Source organism: Cygnus atratus, chromosome 16 (genome assembly GCF_013377495.2).
Source record: "Cygnus atratus isolate AKBS03 ecotype Queensland, Australia chromosome 16, CAtr_DNAZoo_HiC_assembly, whole genome shotgun sequence".
Taxonomy (NCBI): Eukaryota; Metazoa; Chordata; class Aves; order Anseriformes; family Anatidae; genus Cygnus; species Cygnus atratus.
In genome coordinates, this window is record NC_066377.1 from 16,161,739 (window position 1) to 16,183,629 (window position 21,891).

The window sequence follows — 21,891 nt, forward strand, 5'->3', positions numbered from 1 at the left end:
GATTCTCATAGATGTTCACAGGGTCAGTCATATATGTCTTAGCGTGTCTTAGTGAGTCACAGTGTGATAAAGTGGCAAACCATTGCAGTGTCAGCGATTGTAATAGGCACATAGACAGCCACAGTCACAGTCTCAACATCTGGTAGAGACTCACAGTGTCCTCAAGTGTCTCAGAGTGACATAGTTATCAAGCGTCACAGACACATAGGAGGTTATAGAATGTCACAGAGTCTCACAGAGGAATACTGCCAAAGATTCTTGGATTCAAAGAGTTTCATAGTGTCGTAGTGTCATGTCAGAGATTTTCACAGCGCATCACAGTGTGATAGAAGATTACAGTGTCACACAGTATCATAAGTCACAGTGTCATAGTGTCACAGAATGTCACAGAGCCTTCTAAGGTGTCCTTGGGATTCTTATACTGTCACAGAGAGCCACAGAGAACCACGGAGTGTCACTGAGCGTCCTCAAGAGTTATCAAGTGTCGCAGAGCAACCTAGAGCATCACAGAGTGATTTTCAGTGTCTTTGAAAGTTCAGGAATCATTGAATGTCCTTGTGTCCTGGAGAGTCTTTGAGGGTAACAGAGGGCCAAAGAGGCCCATAGTGGCCCAAAGAGTGCCAAAGAGGTTCATTGACCAGTTAGAGCGAGTCCAGAGGAAGGCTACAAAGATGATCAGAGGGCTGGAGCACCTCTCCTATGGAGAAAGGCTGAGAGAGCTGGGGATGTTCAGCCTGGAGAGGAGAAGTTCTTATAAGAAGGAGGGTTCTTATAAAAAGATGAAAAGATAAAAAGATAAAAAGATGGAGGACTCTCTACTCGTGTAAATAATGATAGGACAAGGGGGAATGGTTTTAAACTAAAAGAGGGGAGATTTAGACTAGAGGTTAGGAGGAAATTCTTCACTCAGAGGGTGGTGAGGCCCTGGCTCAGGCTGCCCAGAGAAGATGTGGATGCCCCATCCCTGGAGGTGTTCAAGGCCAGGTTGGATAAGGCCCTGGGCAACCTGATCTAGCAGGTGGCATCCCTATGGCAAGGGGTTGGAACTAGATGGGATTTGGGGTCCCTTCCAACCCAAACCATGCTGTGATTCTATGACTGAACATATTCTGAGAAATCAGCACTCAGGATGTAAATTCTCTATGACTGAATGCATGTAAATTCTCTGTGACTGAACCATGCTGTGATTCTATGACTGAACTTGTACCCCGGTAAAAGACATGGGGGAAAGTGTTTTAATTGCTTTGTCATCATCCAAATCTGTTTTAATTGACAATAAATTTAAGTTGGTTTTCCCCAGGTTAAGGCTGTGTTGTGTGTCAGGTTAACTGGCATTTATCTCCTTGTCTTTATCTTGACCTGCGATTTTTTCACCTTGTGTTCTCCAAGTGTTTCTGAGGAGGGGGAGTGACAGGTTGGCTGGGTGGGTTTCTGGCAGCTAGCCAAGGCCAACACACCATCTGTGTTATGAGTGCACGTTTGTGAGGCTACCATTGCTGGTAGGGCACCCAAGGAGTGCCTCCCTTAGCTCTCTGCAGGCTTTCTCCTCATCCTTCCTTCGCAACACTGGGGTTTCGTTAGCAATAGGAGCTGCTGTTGTGCAGCTGGGGCTGGCTGTTTCTGAGCTGGTCCATGCATCCTTGGAGCGGGTGGGACAGGTCACAGCAGCAGATACAGATGGGGAGGGGGATGGTGAACATGCTCTCCTAAGTAACGTGATTTAAAAGAACCTCATGAGGTTTTAAGTTATGCACATTTCTCCATTTCTCCTAACTGGAGATTGTCCTTATTTAAACCATTTAGAAAATCAGCCAAGCCATTTTCACTGTGCTTAGGGGAGAAAGAGGAGTTTCTCAGGCTGTTGTCTTCCAGCTCTTCTTCCTTCTCTGCCCCTGTGAGTCAGTGGGCACATAAGACCTGCTGCTGTCAGCATTTTTACAACTTTGGTTCTGGGTGAATGGCTCAGTCTCATGGTGATGGAATCGCTCCAAATGTCCCCGTACCACTCATGCCAGCTTTTATGTTTTCTAGACGTTTTCCCATTTTCAAACTCATGCTCTGGATGTTACATTAACACCTCAGATTTCCACTTTCTAGCCTTTTGTTCTACTCTCACATCTGTAACTCACTCTAGTTGGGCAGAATGCTACTGGTTTAGTGGAGCTTGAGACACCCAGAACTCTACTTGCACGCATTGTTTCCTGTGACTCCTTTGCCTTGTACTCTCACACCTTTTGGCAAAGAAGCATCCCTATTGCACAGTGTCCTGTCTTTTTTTTTTTTTTAAACCATATGGCGGCCACCACTTTCACAGCTTTATGAATTCCTGTCTGAGTTTTCCTATTTTTTAAGCTCATGTGGATTGTATTTTTCCATTACTCGATATGGCCATAGCTCATCAACTCAGGGTATTATTTGTTAAACAAGAACAGGGGTTCCCTGGGTTGTAACTCTCAGCATTATAGGTTGTGATTGTACAAAAAGGCAGTGGGTTGCCTACCAAATCATCAGCTGCAGTCTACATTGTTAGCAGTCACCACATCATCTGTACCAATCCTATGGGTGGGTTTGCTCATGGGTCAAAGGTAACATTCAGAAGATTGCAGCACTGGGGTTTATCTTAAAATGTTGTACTAACGATGGTCTAGTGCAAAGACTCACACCAGCGTGTTAATCTAGAGATGGAACAGACATTAAGACACACATCTGTGATAAGGCAGATGACATAAAAGGGGACTGAAAGCGTCCTCTAAAACTGTCATGATCATCTCTGGGTTTTCACCCCCCTTTTGTATCATGAGCAAACCAACCAGCATTGTATCTTTGCTGGGTGCCTTACCCCAGCCTCACACTGCCTCCAGAGAAAATTCTCCTTCCTCCTACCCTGATGGTTTGCTAATTTGCTGTCAGCCAGCACCTGCAGAGCTCTGTGCTGCAAACTCTGCCTTGGTTCATTGACTCAGCTCTGGGTCAGGCTGGCTGGCTAGGCCTGTTCTGGTCAGCCCTTTAGCCAGTCTCTCATGAGGAACATTATTCACTATTCAAGCAATGCCTAAAGGCATCAGACTATGTAAAGCCCATGCAGTTCCTCATGCACAAGCAGTTGCTTGCATCAAACATGCAGATTTTCCTGAATTTTACTAGTGAAAGGGTTGCAGAAAGGCAAGGCAAGGATCTGCTTTCATGTCCAACATAAGGAGGAGGTTGCCCTGTGGGACATGGGGAAGGCAGTGGCATTTCCAGAGACCTGTGAGAAGCTGAAGTTATTAGAAGCCAGGCCAGCACTGACCCCAGCGGAGTGCATAGGATAACGTCAGTGCGTGAATGAACAGGGCAGTCCTGTGCTCCCAGAGCTATGAGGATGATCTCAAATTGTTACTTACCATTATTTCAGAGTCACAAGGAATTAAGGGCAGTGTGGGGGAAAGAAGAACAGCTAAGAACTGCCTGAAAAAGAGGAGAGACCCTGGAAGTGGTTGAACCTTGAAGGCAATAATATTATGTGGGAGGCAAAAGGGAGAGAGAGTAGTAACAGCTCCAGGCTATCCTAAAGGGGAGCCACCCCAACAGTAACCTTTCTTCCCCTTTTAATACAGTCAAGTGCACTAAAATCATTCAAGACCTGCTGACACCGGCAGTGCTGTTTTATCTCTTCCATAGCTTTGTCTTCTGAAATCATACTTTCCCTGTCACTTGCAGCAGAGAGCCACAGCTGTGAAGGGAATCAGCACATCTCCAGGTGACTGTTCGTGGTGGACACGGTGAGACAGCTGAGCTCCACTGCTCTACCCCACCAAGGGCTCCAGCCCACTGTGTCTAACCATGTCTGCTACTCCTTTACCAGTTCCCAGAGGGAAAAAACCTCACCTGAAACTACTCTGCTGTGGGGATGCTGAAGCAAGGCACAGCCCCCCTCACCTGCAGGAGCGCATCCCACAGGGAAATGGGTGGGAGAGGGCTTCAGCTTTGGCACCAGAGTTTAAAGACCTGAGTTTGACGGTTAACAAGGGGCAAGCTCCCATTGCTGCTCCAGCTGCCAGGAGCAGTGGGCAACTGTTCTCATCTATACTGTGCTGGGTGCAGTGCTTCAAGCTGGCTTCCCACAGTCTGTCTTCAGCATTTACCCACGTGTGTGAGCTCTTCTGAGTCTGTCCCTTACACTGGGACCTTCCCTGGACAGAAAATTCCCTTTAGGCAAAAGACATGAACAAAACAACTGTCAGCTGCAACTCAGGGAAACTCTTCTCTGCTAGGCAGTGCAAAGGAAGGAAAACACACTGAAATGCTAAATGCCCTTCAGTTCCTGCCTTTGGCTGGAAAATGGTTTTGACTGAGTACTCAGGGAGGTTTCCAGCACTGCTCAGCTTCCTTTAAAAGCACAGAGACCATGCAAATCCCTCCATATCCATTTTTTCCCCAGATGAGTAAACTCAGTCACTTACTTAACACTTTGTCACAAACAGGTTAAAGATGTTTCCCGCATCACTATCCAGTGCCCTGTCCTCCAGACCAAGCTTCTACCTTTGCCCTAGTCCACCAACCCAAGCCAGCAACTCTTGCCATAGCTTGGACTGACTAACCAGCTCCAAGGACTGGGCATACAACGCAGTAGCAAACGTGGGGAGCATGCACTCTTACTTGATAGGAGGGACAGATTAACATAGACAAATGAGATGGAAACAGAACATTCCTACAAGACACAACTTGGATTTATATTTATTTTATATATATATATATATTTATATATGTACCTTTGTATAGGTTAAACTGGGTGGAATTTTATCATATACATTTTTTGGTATAATACATGAAAAACAGGAATGGGAAGGTAGCAAATACAAATCATTACATTCCTTGAACAAACTCTTTGCCACACTGAGACTGAAAAATTGCATGCAATGGGGAGACATAGAGAAGGGAAATAAGTTCTATTAAAAAAAAAAAGCAAATACAATCTAGGTACAACTGTCAACAGAGGAGCAGCACTATATATAGCAAACCTGTATAAATTAAAAGTAAATTTCACTCTGACATCTACTATGACTTAAAGTGCAACAAAGCCTGATTTACCTACAGAAAACAGGAAAAATTACCCCCTCTCCCCCTTCCAACCTATCCCTCAAAAAAAAAAAACAAACACCTAAAGAATATACATTATCCACAGTCCTATAGAGACGCCTACATCTACTCAGTAGCACCAAGAATCTGATACGGGTATAATTAAAATCAATTAAAACTCAGGAGCAACGATAACATTTGTTTGCTGCTTTTGCAGACTTCCTGCCCTTTATTAGTGTCTGGGAGAAGGAGGCAGCTCTCCCTGTGCTGAAAGCGAAGGTGACAGTGTCCTCTTCAGTGTCCCAGGACACCTCTCTCCACCACTGGCCAAACCATTCTGGCAGTAGGCTAGAAACACGCACACACACACACAGTGAGAGCAGCAGGGGTTACGCCAAGGGGATGGGATGGGAAGCTGAGGCCCAATTTGTGTGCCTGGGTGTCTGTAGGTCTACATGCACACGTGTGCATGCGCATGGAGGGAACGGAACTATCTACACGGAGGTGAAGGGTTGTGTGAGTCCAATACACGCCACGAGCCTCTTTGGTGAGAGGGTGAAAGGAAGGGGAGGGAGGGAGAGGAAGGGAGTCAGCACAGGTCCCCTCTTGCAAGCCCCTGGTTGTGTGGTTTCCCAAGGCCAGGGGCCTGCGCACCACAGTTCATCCGTCTCCACATGCCGCCTCTCAGCAGGCCTCAGTAGCCAAAGGTCTCCTGGGAAGCATAGACCATGTAGAGGAAGCCATCCTCATCCTTCTCCTGCTCGTAGATCTCTGAGATGGGGGTGGACACGCTCACCATGCTGTGCTGGTTCACCAGCAGGAAGAAAGCCTGGGTGGGATTCAGCTGCAAGCGGCGCCTGGAGGGGCAAGGGCAGGAGGACCTGGGTCAACTCACTGTGAGAGCAAGTTCTGCCTCCCCCCACGACGCCGTTCACATAGGACTGGGCCAGCACAACCAGGACCTCCTCCCATATGCTCAGGACATGCTTCTGGTGAGCCACGCTGAGCTGCTAGGGGCTCTAAGTCCTCAGGAGTTGGGGCTCTGCAAAGCTCCTTTCCCCAAACACTGCTGCCTTGGGCAAAGCAGAGGGGACTCTTCCATCTGAGCTGAAGGATACGGGAAGGGAACTGGAGTACCCCCTGTCAGCTCATGAAGTGTCCTGCGAGGGAGAGGTCATAGTCCTTCATCAGGTGCTGGGCATCCCTCACACAAACAACTGGTCCATACTACAACAAAATGTTGCTGTGGTTTTTCTGTCCTTCATCCTCACCCTCAGCAGCTGCCTTTGCCTCACCCTCGCCCCACCTCTCTGTGTTCACAGCATGTCAGTCAGGGCCACCCTACTCACCGGATTATTTTGACCAATTCACTCATGTTGACATGGTCTGGGACAAGGAACTTGGTCTTGTCCAGCACTGGCAGCTGTTTCTCCCCTTTATAGCGTTCAATGATGACCTGGGGAGAAAGTCAACAGCAGGGTTAGCCTCAGTTTACAGTGCCCCAAGCCATAGCCTCAAGGTCATACAAGTGGAGATGTTGAGGTAAGGCCCCACCTTGTTTGTCCCTGCAGAGAAACAAAAAAGGACACAAGCAGTGACCACCAGGTTGGCTGCAGACAGCTCTTCAGCAAAGAGTCATGCCCGAGCCTGTCTGCCAGAGCCAGACGGTGGAGAGCATCCAAGATAAGTGAACTAAAACATCAACTGCTCTGGCTGACTGAGAAACAGTATGCGCTAGTGGACTGATGCCTCCCCTAACACGCAGGAGATCTGTAATAGCAGCAAAGTGTATTTTAACATCACTTTCAGACTTACCAAAAACTGAGCTAAGGGCCCAACTCCCTGTACACATGGCGGAGAGGACGGGGGGAGAGAAAGAGGAGCTTGCTCAACCTGATCAGTCCTGACCAGACAACCTCTGCATAGCAGGAGACATTTTCCATCCCTTCTGTGCTATGAAGCAGAGCTGCGGCAGCTCAGCATCACTCTGCTTGTTTAGGAAAAGCTGTGCATATTCCCAAACAAGCAAAGTTTTTATAAATAACTGCAAAGTCACCCAAGGCATTCCTTCAGAAAGGCGAGGTTGGATTTTGCCAGTTCCATTCCTCATGGTAACAGTCAGCCACACTGACTCCAAAATGCATCAGAACCCATGGCCACTTCTCCGGTGGCAGGGAGCTTCCATGGCACTTCAGCACAGTGCCACCAAGGGAACAGCCCAGCCTGTCCTCCTTGTCTTTCAAGAGATCTTGCTTGGCAAAGTTCTTACCACACCTACGCTCTGAAAAGACAAAGCAAGGATTTCTATTCAGTTTTCCCACCAATAATTAATGAATTTCTTCTGTTAAGGAGTGTCTGCTGACAGCTACAATTGCTATTCTAAACCAACCTGGAAATGTACTATTTGTATACCAAGAAAGAAGGAGGTAGGTATTTACAGTAATTAATGATATTTCTTATAAAGCTCAATACGTTCCCATTACCGTGACACTGACTCCCACATCTCTCCAGTCCCTAGCTATTTTCTCCACAGAAGGACACTTGTATACTAATCAGTTCATTGTCTTCTCCAAGTTGAGACTGAACATTATTTTTCACTACTGAACATTACTTTTCACTATAAGGTAATTCCCGTGAACCATTTTCCCAGCTCCTTTCCAAAAAAAATAGATGGGAGACCAAAAACGCCTTTGGCAGCAGGGGCACGGAGCAGCATGAGGAGATCATGCTGCCCAGAATATGGCTCCATGGATCCAGAAGGAACAGGGAACACTGGGATTTGCCTTTGGGAACACTGCTTGATTTGCCTTTCTCTTAACCATTTGGTGACACACTGGCTTCTGTCAGCAGTGGCAAGGCAGCTCCTGCTGCCTGACCACAAATAAAAGCACTAAGCATCTCTGGGGTCCCTGCAGACCCAGTCAGAAGTGCAGTGGAAGAACACCCAGATCCCTTCCCAGTGCAGAAGGTCTCCTGCCCACCCCATTCCCACTCCTACTCTCTCCCTCTGCAGCAGAGGCTGTCCTGGAGAAGGGTCCCCTCACCAGCGCTCGTCTTGCTGGGAAGGAGAGCTGTTCCCAGACAGCCAGGAGAGTCCTCAACACCTACAAGACGGGAAGGAATCACAGGACAACACGCCATTTGTGTGGCTGCACCTCCATCAGGAGCAGCCCCGCATATGCAGTGCATGCAATGCCATATGCCCCGTGCAGAGCTGTGGGGAACAGTGGGGCCGAGGACACGGATGCCAACTGGGACTTGCCTGTGGCCCTTCACTGCCCCTCAGCCCCTGCTGTGGCAGAAGGGATTGCAGAGGTGAAGCTAAACACAAGCAGAAGCAGCAAGGGAAAAGTCTGGAGTGAGAACAAGGTGGTGTTCCCAGACACCACCACCGAGCTGCCACCCTGCAAGACAGAGAAAGCTGAGGGCACTGCAGCCTTTATTTACCACTGGCTACTGAGACTCATTTCTCCCTTGGAGAGAGGAATCTCCAAGGGTGTTGGCCTGGAACAGATTGAAGCCCAGCTGGTAACAGTGCTGGAGAGAGGCGCCTTGCCAGTCACAGCAGCCAGCAGAAGGCAGGGGACTGCAGGACATTGCACTCAAGCCAAGCTTGGTCCCCCCAGCAGACAGCACTGAGAGGTGGCTCAGCTCCTTCCACAGCCTGCTCACCACTTGCAGAGCTTCCTCCTCTGGCGTAACAGGACACTCGCCTAGCACAGAGCCTGCACCCCAGGCAGTGCCCAGACATGGGAGTGGTACAAGGCACCTTGGTGGGAGCTCTGCACCTAAACACTGCCTGAAGAGCCCATCCCCAAAGATCACACAAGGGAAACCCAGGAGCCAAAGAAACCGGACAACCAATGTATGAAGGGTCCCTCAATCCACCCACGTACTCACACTGGCCATGTGTCTCCTCTTTTACCAGAGCAAAAGACCATGAAAAAACAGGTATTGCTCCCTTTTGCCATATAGGGTCCTGCTGAAAGAGTGATTTTATGTACTTACCTACCTCCTAACTTCCCTTACTCCCTGCAGGAGGGGAGGCAAGTACAAACAAAGCTATCCTATTCTGTTTAATATGAGTTTCACTTTCACAAATGAGTATTTTGGCTACAGGTAGATGAACAGTCTCAAGGGGCTGGACTCTCGCAACAGCCACAGACAGGGATGCAGCTCTGGCCACTGGGAGATACAGAGGCAACGCCTGGAGCTCAGGATTTTAACAGGAGTGTGCACAAAGGGACAGCTACACAGCAACTGCTTGCACACACACCTTCAGCTGTAGAGGGCCCTGTACACCTGGGCTGTGCCTCATTTCTCACTTGTGTCTAACAAAGACAGAGGTAGCTATCTCTAATTACCGGACAGTTCCATCCCACCAAGAAAAGCCTTTCAATTAATCCAAGAATGGGCTGAGGAGGATGTCCCAGCTGTTAAAGCAACAGCTGCATCGTGCCTTGAGCAGACACAGGGTCTGTCATGTAGAACAGCTCCAAGAGTTTCTATTTCCAGAGCATGAGCTGCTATTTGGGTAACGGCTAAAGGAACAGGTGGCCAATGGATAAGAAGTTCTTGTGTAGCTCTGGAGGTAAATGCACGATCAAATGTTAATATTACATCCCTGAAGCCACTGGGCTTGTATACAGAACTACCTCTCCCAAGCTGCTGCCCCAGCCCAGGGGTTCCTCAGCATGGGACACCCCCTCTCGTGGTGGGAACCCTCTGCAGACATAAAGCGAGCTCGGCACAAGTGGGAAGGCTTAGGGCAGAGCCTGGGGAGACACGGTCCCACTGCAGCAGGGGCCTGGGCAGCATTCACAAACTCAACTCTTGTTGTGGGGCCCAGACTGAAGAGATGGAAGGGATTATGTTAGGGAATGGGACCAGATGTGACAACCTGACATAGGCAAGGCTGCTGTGGCTCCATGTCCCCAGGTCCAATCATCAGCAAGGCTAAGGATGTATTCCCAGGAGGCATGTGCACACACAGCAATGCATGTATGTAACACATATGGACCTCCATACACAGCCAGCCACACAGATCAACACTCCTGTGAATGCTACCATCATCAACAGCCTCCCCCTGTCCAGCTGAGCTGGGTGGAAGTCCCTCAGTGGGAATAGGTACAGTGTCCCCTCAGTCCCAAAGGCGCTCCGGCATTTACTCATATCGATGTCTGTTGGCCTTGGACACTGGAGCTGAGGGTCCCTGGCACAGCCCTGGCAGGAGCCCAGGGAAGGCTGTCCCTTCCTCTGAGTACATAACTCAAGTTTCCACCCACCGCTGTCCTGAGACAGGGTATTATTTTGGGTCCCCTAACTGACACTGCATCTCTGTGTTCCTCTGTGAGTGTGCAGACGTGTTTGTTTGTTTAACCCTGTAACCTGGCAGATATTTCTTTGCACAGCACAAACACAGCCTTGGCTTTCCCTCTGCAGCACCACTGCTCATGAGTCACCAGATCTCATTTAGCTGAGAATTAAAGTGCTCTGGGCTTGCTCCTGTTGCTACCCCCAGTGCAGGCTGGGTTGAACAGAATTGTTCCTCTTTGATTTTAGACCCTTCAACTCAACAGAGTTGATTGGAAGCTTGCAGCTGCTCTTCAAAGGCCCAACTTCAATGGGCTCCAGAAGGAGAGTGCTGGAGCTGATAGCTGGTGAGGGCAATGGGCAGACATAAGCTCAGCCCATCCTAATGGGACAGAAGATGGGTTTCTAAAGCATCTGCTGCAGGCTGTGGCTAGAGCTCCCAGCGAGGAGGCATGAACCTGAGGCACAGTCACCCCTCAGCTGCCTGCCAGCCTCAGCTGGAGGTTCCTTCCCAGCAGAACCAAGTGGAAGCAGCACCCCCCGACACACACCCACAGCCTCCTCAGTAGGAGCTGTGTGTTCCTGCAGTCAGCATTTCTTGCCATGGAAATGTAGCCAGCTTCAGGAAATGCGGAGACAGAAAGCTAGGCCCCGGCATAAGGTGGGTAGGGAAACACAAGACAGCCCCCAGCTTCTGCCTACCTCTTTATGAGATGTGCCAGAAAATCTTAAGCACAGCGAGGCATCATCCTAGGATGTGATTTTCCTTCAAACACAAGCAGAAACTCCTTCTTTCAGGCAGAGTTCAGGTTATCTACTCCTTTGTCTCTAGTGGGCTGAGACAAACACACCAAAAGTGCTCTTCCCAGGCAGTCCCCCACACCTGCACATGGCACAGCCCCTTCCTCACTCCCTCAGGAAGCACTCTCATGTGAGGAGGAGAGATTTGTCTTTCCCTGGGCACAAAGCCAAGCCACGCACTCTGCAAATCCTCCAGGTCCTCTGTCAAAGCAAAAGGGGACTCACCCAAAGGCCTGGAGTAGAAACTGGAGATGCAGGAAGAGGGCAGCAGCTGCAACACAGCTCGCTGCAAGTCCTGCCAGCAGGAAGGGTGTGATGTGAGCCCTCTCCATCTGGGCCATCTTCTCCCAATCTCACAGAGCTGCAGGCTCAAACCCTTTTGCTTATTCCAATGCATAGGAAGCCCCAGCAACACAGGTGAAGTTACTTTAACAGTTGATTACGAGAAGAGCAAGAATCAGCACTTACTGGGATTTTGTTTGGATGCTGCTCTCGGATCTGCTGTACTTCTTTACAACGATCCGCTGGAAGGAGAAAAGTAAAACAAGGAAGTTAGGAACATCTGGCTGTGGTAATTCAAGTCAAAACGAAGCAACCACCCTACAAGCTACAAACTGACAGGAGGGACATGGCAAAAGAAATGCAAATTCTGTACTCTGGGCCAGTGCTTCGTATTTTGCAGCAGTGAGATTGTCAGCTTCAGTGAGCAGACCTCTATGGCTTCTCACCACCCCAGTCACCCCCCAAAGACAGGAAGTGCCACCCTGCCTGGTAAAACTGGCCAAAACACGTGGAAACAAAGTGACTGAAATAAGACTGTAAGGATTATAAAGCTGTATTCCTAAATCCACATGAGCAAACAGAGTTCATAACCATCAGTGCCAGGCAGCAGCAGCAGCTTTAGGGTCTCAACTCTGGAAGCTCAGGCTCCTCGTGTCTCCTGGCTGCTTCCCCAGATGATTCTCCATCTGGGACTGGGTTTTAGCCATTTCCTTCTGCCTGCTGTGCACTTGCAAGCACTACTTGGCAGAGTGCCTCAGTCCTAAAGAGATATGCCTTGTCAAGTAGGACTCCTTCACCATCACAGATCTGCAGCTACAACAGCTCCTGGCCTGAGAGAAAGTATTTCTAGACCTGCTGTGGAAACAGGGAAACAAAGTTAAGCAAGGAGAAGGACCCACACGCTGTAAGATTTTTTTCCTGCAGTTACTCCCAGCCATTCTAACACATCTTCCTCCAGAGTTCACACTCACTGACACATACAGCAGGCAGCACGTAAAAGCGTGCATACTTTTCGAGCTGACAGGAGAATTTCAATTCCCCTCTCCCCCACTGCTCTGCCAGAGGAGCCTCCACTCTCCACCCCAATTCAAAACTGGAGGGTGGGGAAGCCGAGCAGGGTGCCAGCGGGCTGTGCGTCCTGCACAGGGACATGGCGGCCCTCAGCCTCCTCCTGGGACACTGCAGCCCTGGGAGGCACCGCGGAACCTGCAGAGACTTTGTCGGAAATGCACTGGGGAATCAGTGTCACGGATCGCAGTGTGTGAGCCAGGGGTGATGGCCGATAACTACGGGCTGCACAGACATGCAAACATCTCGTAGAAGACCTTGGTACCACAGGACCTGTCCTGGATCACCCTGCCCACAGCACCTGCCCCAAGCCTGGCTGCCTGCCTCAGGCAGCCCAAGTGCCTCCTGACCTGCCAGTGCTGAGGTAAGAGCAAGTGCAGGTGACTGTATTGTATTTTCTCCCCATAAGTTTTGAGCATTTCTCCTCTAACTACTCAATAAAACCTCGTTGCTTATAGATTTGGCTAGATACTCCTTTGGGAACAGCCTGGAACTCTTCAGAGGCCACAAGGCTACAAAATCACTATATCACAGAAGTTTTTGAGCATTATTTTTGCCTCCCCTGAGAGGAAAACATCCCTCTGCTAGGAACAGCTAGACCTTCCTTCTATAGGGCTTCATGGGCTAGCAAGGCAGCAAGATTATTTGGACTGAATGAAAAATTTGCGCATACTCGTTTCGGCTTTCATGATTGGAGGTGTGTTTCCTCATGCTTCCGTTTCACCCTACCCGATGATCCAGGGCATCCAGAGTTATCCCATGAAGGAGCCAACTCTCCCGAGGTCTCAGTCACTGAGGAGTTACACAGAAATCAGCACGGGTGATGCTGGTACGACGGCACCCCATTGGGAGTGCAGGGCACCCAGAGGGAGCAGCCAGCCTGTGGCACAGGCCTGCCTCCCTGCAGAGCCCTGCTCCCACTGCTCGTTGCACTCCACAGCACGTCCCAAAGCCTGCAAGCCCGCAGCAGGAGCGGACAGCACACTGGCACACATACTTAGACAACCTGACTGCTGTTGACTCAGATCTGCTGGGGACTAACATAGCCTGCAGAATGCTTTGTGTTTTTCCAGCTTCAGTATCCACGCTGTCCTGCACCTCTCTGCGTACTACAGGGATGTTGCCATGTGGATGAGCTTCCTCAAAGCCAGCAGGAATTCAGGGCATGAGCCATCAGCTCTGAAGTTCTCGCTAGTCGGAGCTACAGCTGCCTATTCACACCCTCCGAGACCTGCCACACACCCAGGACCTGGTCCTTCTGCTCACAGGGGTTGGAGCTTTTGCAGCCTCTCTCATCCCAGAGGACCCTGCGGGACCCAGCAGATTGGCGTTATCACAATGCAATGGCAGAATGTGCTGCTTTGCTCCAGGGGCCGTCCGTTTCAGAGTCTACCTTCAGGAAAGCAGTTCAGGGCAACCCCACCTAAGCTGTCCAGGTGCCTGAAGATGCAGGCAGAAGTCTCCAGGACACGCAAAGATCTCCTAAGGAGCACATGCAGTCCCCTCTTAGTCTTAGTGCACCAATTACTTCCACGACTATCTCCTGCCCAAGTAGGGCTGGGAATCGGGAGAAGCCATCCTGCACCAAGCCCTGCACAACGGGGTCATTTCTATGTGCACAACAGAGGTGGATGTGGATCCTCTGCCTCAAGAAAGCATCCTCAACATCCTGCAGCAAAGAATAGCTATATACTACTATCTTTAATTTAGCTCACATGTGGTCCAATTAAGTAAATCACAGGAATAAAGAGAAAACAGTAAGAAAGGATGGAGCACGGATCAGGAGCGTGCAGCGGCCATTGACAGGGGACAGCCCAGCCCCAGGCCATGCAGGGCACTGCCAGCGGGCAGCTTCCCTCGCAGCCTCCCTCCCCTTCTGCCAGCAGTGTCTGCAGTCACACTTCACATGCTGCAGGTCTGATCTTACAAGCCTTGTTCTTCTCCTGAATTACAGTCGTGCTAGCTGAGGTTAAGACTTTCCCCTTTGCTGCAGCATCTGGCTACAGTCAAGCCTTGGCTGATAGGTGAACGAGAGTTGTTTACAGGACCCAGCCCATACCCTCATTTCTCCTCTGGTCTCTCCCTGCCACAAGGACAAGCCAAACACCTCCCCGCACTTTGGCAGCTCAGGGACTCCAGCTGGGGGGGGAGCTGGGACGACAAAGGAAATAAGGCCAGTATTTCAAAAGGGCTGAGCAAAGGCGAATAACCTGCAGACACCCACCAAAGGGAGGGAGAAGCACTGCCTCTGCTCCCAGGTGCAGGCACCGTTCATCAGCCACGAGGGGAGCCAGGCTTCTACTGCCAGGATGCAAAAGCTCAAAATGGCAGTAAGATAAAAAACACGCTTTTTATTGGCTGTTCCTGAAAAAAAAAGTTCACTGCTAGGGCCTATTGAAAGACGAGAGTATTTTTGTAGCAGTGCATATGCCAGGAAAATCGCCTCTCTCTCCTCCAACTGCTGTTTCAGCTGTTAAGCACAAACAGCAAAGCTTGCAAGTTGTCCCAAGCACAGGAATCTCTGCTGTTTTCTTGACTGAGGTCCTTCCCAAGCTGTTCTCCCAAAGATGTGGACATACAACATCTCCCATGGCAATACAGGATGAGATCATTATGCCAGTTAAGGACAGCAGTGGAAAATTTTACAACTTTCAGAGCATGAACCTGTTTGCCAGAAGTGCCCAGGAACTCCGGCTACGGGACACGGGGCTCAGCTGTGCCGAACACCATGCAGACACAGGATGAAAGGACAGCCCTGGGTGCGCAAGAGCTTAATCAGACAAAATATACAGATGGTGGAACATAAGGAGAACACATGGCAAATTCTCTAACAGTGCAGTTGCATAAGGGGCAGCATTTTTCAGGGGACAGCAGACGAACGCTGGTCAGGCACTGGTACTGCCCTGGGGAAGCAGACGGACTCGGTGACCAGCTCTGCTGCCTGTGACCAACAGCAACGCTGCGGCTTGCATTTGAAAACACCACCTGCACATGCTATCAACATGCTGCAAGGTCAACAGCACCCAAGCTGAGCAGGAGCACTCAGGAAGCCCCGGGGCTGCCTCTGCCACCTGCGAGGTGCTCTGCCAGCCAGCGTGGGGCTGGATCTGCCTCATATCCGAAGCAGATGCAGAAAACCAGCACGTTTCCCCAAGAAGCTGCTGTGCTCAGTCCCAGGGCAGAGTGTTGCTAGAGCATGGTCGTCCCGCCTAGAGATCTTCTGCAAGGAGGGAGGAATTGGATAGTCTGAAATAAGGATGCATCTGGGATGAGCTGGCAACTGCCAAAGACACGGGCAAGTTATGCAGGTCATTCCAGATGAACGTCAATAAATATTTATGTAACATGCTGCCCTAAGGCCTGACACCTCTACCTACCAGGAAATACACCCGTTTATCTGCACGGCTCACACCACAGCTAACCTGCCCTGTCCCTGCCTGGTGCTGGAGAGCTCAGTCTCAGGCCCATGGCACTGCAGGAGGAACAAGGGGAGACTCCCACATCCAGGACAGGAGGATGAAGCTGGTGAGGCCAGCCCTGCCCGGGGAAGGCAGTCCTCGCTGCTGAGAAAGGGCCATTGTCCTAGGCCATGTGGGACAGCAGCATTACAGCAACTTGGCAACGATTGTGATCACTGTTCCTAGCTTTCTTCTTTTGTCTGCAAAGCTGGGGGCCTCTGGACAGGTGGGAGGACTCCGGACAAAACCCGCTGTTTTGAACTTGCTGTCCAATACAAAGTGCGTCTCTGCGACATGGTGCAGGTAGAGGGTTATGCTCCACTGTCACAGAAAGGTATCAGAGGTAGAGCTTACAAATAGATTAAACAGGAATCACACTCCATTTTCTTAGTGGTTTCACAATGTGAGCATGATTTTGAGCCTACCTCCAGGGAGGAGTATTTGTACCTGACACATCTGTGGTTAAGGGCTCAGCTCGTCGCCAAGCAGAGCCACGCAGCAGCTGCTAAATCTAAACTCCCGCCAAGAGACTTGATCCCTGGTCACACAGCTCTGTGTCCCCCTGCCGTGGAACACACCAGGGGAGCGCCGGGCCTCCATCATTCAGACGGGGCAATTCAGGGCTTCTCCGCTCTGCACCTGCCCGGGGACATCCCCAACGCAGCGGTGCAGGTGCTGTGTGCTCCAGCACACACAGCGAAACGAGGAGAGCCAGAGAAGTCTGGAGTCACATTGTCGTGATGTGATGGGGGCGTTATGAAGAAGATACAGCTCTGCTCCACACACACTGACAGCCTCGTAGCAGGCCTGGCACAGGGGACCAGCGGAAGATGCTCCTGTGGGTTTGTGGAGCCCACCCTTGAGAAGCTACGTGCGGGCCAAGAGAAGGGGCCCTGCTACACTGAACGGCACTGCAGGGGTTTGGGCCCTCGACCTCCCCTCTTCACTTACAGCCCAGGGGCAGCTGGAAGCATCAGCCTGGATGCCACAGAGAGGATGGATGTAGTGTACTCAGACAGGAGAAGAAATCACTGTCTTGTTACATCAGACCAGATGTTTTCTCTTCCCGTCAGATGAAGTTAACCAAGTAAAGGCTGTTGTTTCTCAACAAGCTTTAGTGCACCCTTGCTACAAAATGGCACTGAGGAGCCAACAGCTCTGCTTCCAGGGACAGGGACTGTGTAAAAAGCACGAGAAACAGAGAAGGAGAAAGCAGATGTTGAAGGCTTCTCCCCTGAGCATGGGGGACAAACAAGTCATACCTTCTGTGCCATGTTTGGATTGTACACACGGTGTTTACATCAGTGCTCCAGATAAAGAACTGGCTTTTTCGCTCAGTGTTTAGTCACAGTTTCACTAGCCCTGGAAAAAGAACAACAAGTTCCTTTCTTATGAGCAGCCAGAAGGCTGTCCTCTGCAAGGGCTTCCCTCTGCCTTTTGTTTGTTCTCCGCACTCCCGAGCCTCCAGGATAGCAGGAATGTACTCCCATTTCTCAGAACCACTCAGGACGCTTCAAGTTGCTCAAGCAAAGGACTGGCGCTCCCGACAACCACAAGGCAGAACACATCTGTGCATGTACAGAGAGAGTTAGCAGAGGCCGGGTCATTGCTGTTTGCACACAAGCATGCCTGAACATGCAGAGATTTGCAGGGCCTATTTGGGGAGATTTTGCCAGGCACGAGAGACTCGGATATATTCCTTTGTTTTCCCTCAAAGCCTATTCCCAAACCGCCTTCAAGACAAAAGGCATCAAACACGGCCCCAACCACAGTTAGTGGTGTGTACACACAGCAGGTCGGCTGCAGGTGGTGGCACAAGCAGGGGAATGTCCCGGGAGACCTCCTGCAGGGCTCTGGTGGCAGCGGTCCCCCCACAACTGGCAGCGGAAGGCAGGCTGAGGCCGAGGGCGATGACCAGGCCGTGGCCACAGCTCAGCAGTGGCAGAGGCGAATTCACCGGTCCAGAACTCACTGGAACCTCTGCCCTTCTGGTTCGAGGGGTTATCTTCAGTTTTTGTAGTGAAGAAAGTATGAAGTAAGGACCAAGAGACACACAGGCCTTATTATTCCTGGCTGCCAGTTGGGAGCTTTCATTATATATATATATATATATATATAATATATATATATATATAAGATAAATATTTGCAGTCTGTACATCTCACTGGCATTTGTTTTCAACATGTTAACTCCTCTTGTACGAATATTTTTGTCAATGCTGTTAATCAACCCCACATCAAATCACGTCACAGAACATCCTCAGTGATTAATACAAGCAGGTAGAGGCCACCAGGCATCGAGGTGAAACAGCAAACCTCACTTCAAGGAGCCCCGTCTGTTAAAAGCACAGCTGCGAGAGCGTGAACGCTCAAAGCACAGCGCGTGGGGACAAGCTGACCCTGCAACCAACCTCAGAGCAAGACCAGGATGTTTTTCCAAGTGACCATTACACAAAACAGGTATGACAAGCACAGGATGGCACGTGGCAGAGACAGTTTGTCCACTGGTGGTCTTTCAACTGATACAAGCTTGGCCAGCTTATACTAGGTGAGTCCCCAGAGAAGGCAATGCTTTATTTTTCCCTGGAGCCAAGGAGAGAGGGAATTCGGTTCTACGCGCTACTCTCATCTATGGCTGCCTTTTCTGTAAAGAGAAGTGCGTTCCCAGACCTGAAGGCAAGTCTCCCAGGGAACTGAATCCAGGATGGGAATATTCAGCGTGTAGAGGCTGAGGTCAAACCTCAGTCTGTCACCTTGCCAGGGGCTCCAGGACACACATGTACGTGTCTCCTTGCAAAGCGCCCCAATTTCAACAGGACGCCAGGGCATGAGGCTGGCTCGCTACGAGACCTGAGCTCGGCTGACCGGCCAGTGAGGTGGAAGGTCCACATCCATACTCACACCAGTTACACACCGCAGCGAAAACAAGGCCTGAAGCTTACTGGCAGTCTCTCAACAGCAGGGCAGCCGCTGCGAAACAATCCCTCTGAGAGCAGTGGGAGGCATCATTGCCACCTAACCCGCTGGAGGACTCACGCTCCTCACAGGATGTGCGATGGTGTCATCGGGCAGCGGCACATGCGGCTGCAGCCAGGACACCCTGTTCCTTTGCTACAGACCACAGCTTTATTCTGGAAACTGTTTTAGACTCCTGCAATGGGCCTGACTAAGCAGAACACAGCAGCCTCAGCATCCCCAGAAAGGATTAGCGTGGGGGAGCTGAGGGTCACCACCAGATTTTACCCCCATGCATCTAGACCAAAGATGCCCTGCTGCAGATGTGCCACGGGCTGGAGCAGATCACGGCACCTCACTCTCTCTCTGTGCTTCGGATCACAGGGGAAGCCAGCCTCTGTGCACTCAGCATGCCTCGTCTCCAACCTTTGGTGTTTCTCATCCAGTTCCTTTTTCAAGTCCTCAACCACGATGAGCAGGAATCCGGAAAATTTATTCAGAATAGACGCAAGACAAAGCAGATGAACAAACAGAAGAAACTCAATGGAAAAACAAATCTCGACATCAAAACTACAAGGGGAAAATGGGCACTGAGAAAAGCAGAATCTTCACTAAGAGGTGGTAGACCAAGACCTAAGCAAGCCACTTGCTGTGAAAGCAAGCAAACCAGAGCCTGGGCAGCTTTTGTAAACAGCTATATTCCTGACTCTCCCTTTTCTGTTTTTTTGGAACTGTTCCACTTCTCTAAAGTTTTGAAGCCTTAAAAATTAAGCCATTCTGAGGGTACAGTGTCCCTGGAAATATTTTCCATCAGCCCTTTCCAACTGCATTGTAAACAATCACTTCCTGCTCCTGTTGTGTAATGATTTGAAGATGAAAACAAGCTGTATTTACTTTCTCCAACCGAGCAATTCCAGCCCTAACCCAAAGCAACTGCGTGGGCTGCCAGGCCTCCTCCTCCTTCCCCTCCTCCTGGCCGAGCTCTGCAAAGCAGTCAGCTGAGGGAGCAAAAGGGCAGAGGAAAGTACACAGAAACAAGCGGCACAGGCGGTTGCCAGTACCAAACTCCCTCACCCCCCTCTTTCCCTCCCGGGCTATTTTAATCCTGCTTTCTTTTAACTGCCCTGAGCCTCGGATTTTGTTTTCCTTCGGGTTTGCGCAAAGTCTGAGCAATGTGGAAAGGCAGAAGCCAGACTCCTCCTGACTGTAATAAGCTGATTCTCACCAGTTCGGCAATAGGTAGTTACTAAGGGTTTGATTTAGGACTTTATTGCTTTTAACAAATAGCTTAGGAGAGTAGAGAATAAGACAACAGTGAGCAAAGCAAGCATCCCCCGGGCACCCAGACCTGATTTTTGTTGGTGCACGTTTACTTGGATGGGTCGCTGCAGCCTGAGGAGGCTGGGTAAGCGTTCAAGGCTGGAAGGGTTGCAGCAATAAATTGCCAAACAGTTACAGTTTCCAAGAGGGCAGCGAGGGGCTGGCTCAGCACTGTGGGAGGAAAAAGCTCCAGTTTTAAAGCCTCGCGTAGGAAACATGCCCTAACCAGTGCCTGGCCAGCACCTGACACCCAAGCTCCTGTTTGGCACCAGTAGCCCTCGTTCGGGCATCACCTGGCGGTAACGCCCAGCCGATCCCTCCCTGCTCGGGACGTAACCGCCAGAAACACGCGCGTTCCCCAGCGTCAGCTGGCAGAGGTCAGGAGAAGCAGCAGCTGGCGTTCCGCCCGGTTTCGCCGGCGGTTCGGCAACCAGGCCCGGCGCCTTCCACAGCAGCCGTCGCCTGCCCCTGCACTACGCCGCGCGCTTGAGCCAACAGCGCCCGGGAGGCGAGGGAGGAACCTGCGGGGCTCGGAGCTCCAGGGGGCGCAGCGGGGCCCGCAGCAGGAGCTGCCCCCGCGCCGGCCGGCCGGGGCGAAAAGCGGCTCCCCGGGGGGCAGCGGGGCGCGGTGCGGCGCGGGTCTTCCCCTCCCCACCCTTCCCCTCCCCAGGTCCCGGAGCCCCAGGCCAGCCTCCCCCCGCCCTGCTCGCCCCCCGGGGCCAGCCCGGAGGCCCTGTGGCCGCGGGTCCCCTGAGCTCAGCCCCAGCCCCAGCCCCAGCCCCAGCCCCGCTCCCCAGGCGGCCGCCTCCCACCACCCGTGACCGGGCACCGCGGCCGGCCGCCGCCCGGCCGCCCCCCGCGGAGCCGTCCCCGCGGCTCAGGGCCCGGGCGGGGCTCACCGAAGGCGCGGCGCTGCTTGAAGGGCCGCTCCGAGGGCATGGCGGGGCCGGGCCGGAGCGCGGCTGCCGGCGGCGGCTCCGTGCGGCGGGGGCTGCGGCGGAGCGGGGCGGTGACGTCACCGCGGGGCGGGGCCGGGCGGGGCCTCTGCGCCTGCGGGGGCGGGGCCGAGGCCGGGGCCGGGGCCGGCCGCGTGCGGCGCTGCCGCGAGCGAACGGGAAGCGGAAGGAAACGGAGCGTTTGCCGGGGGAGCGTCGCTCCAGGCACCTCCCAAACGCACGCGGCACCGCCAGCAGTGCTCCGCCCGGAGCGCTTCATTGTCTGCGGTGGGAGACACGGGCGGACGCCGAAGGGTAAAGGAGGGAGCACATCCTCCCTTGAAAAAAAAAAAAAAAAGACACAAAAGCACGGTTTTTTTAGTTTTTTAATGCGGATCGCTGTCACCTATTTAGACAAACATATTTAACTAAAACCTAACAAAGTATTTCCTCCTTGCAGGGTTTACCCAACAAAGGAAACAAATTACTTACAGGGCTAAGATGATGGGTACGTCCTGCTCACACAAAAGTTATTGGATCTTGATGAACAGATGTAAAGCCTTCAGTTTCACTGCTGTAAGTAAGATACAGGTAAAGACGTTCATTTCCAAAATACACCCAATCTAACCAAAAATATATAAGCAGAAGTAGTGATGTTGACTTAGGGCAAGCCGATTAACTTTACATACTGCGTGCTCAGGT

The 21,891-nt window shown here is 51.3% G+C and overlaps 1 protein-coding gene across 1 annotated transcript; it reads right to left on the reverse strand.

Annotated features, from left to right (window-relative positions):
* Positions 1-4,687: 4,687 nt before the first annotated feature.
* MAP1LC3A (microtubule associated protein 1 light chain 3 alpha) lies at positions 4,688-21,275 on the reverse strand. The gene is made up of 4 exons (XM_035548311.2): positions 21,154-21,275; positions 11,641-11,696; positions 6,408-6,514; positions 4,688-5,915 (listed from the first exon to the last, which is right to left on the reverse strand). The coding sequence occupies exons 1-4, from the start codon at positions 21,191-21,193 to the stop codon at positions 5,753-5,755; spliced, it is 366 nt and encodes a 121-aa protein (XP_035404204.1). The 5' UTR covers positions 21,194-21,275; the 3' UTR covers positions 4,688-5,752.
* Between the last annotated feature and the right edge of the window lie 616 nt (positions 21,276-21,891).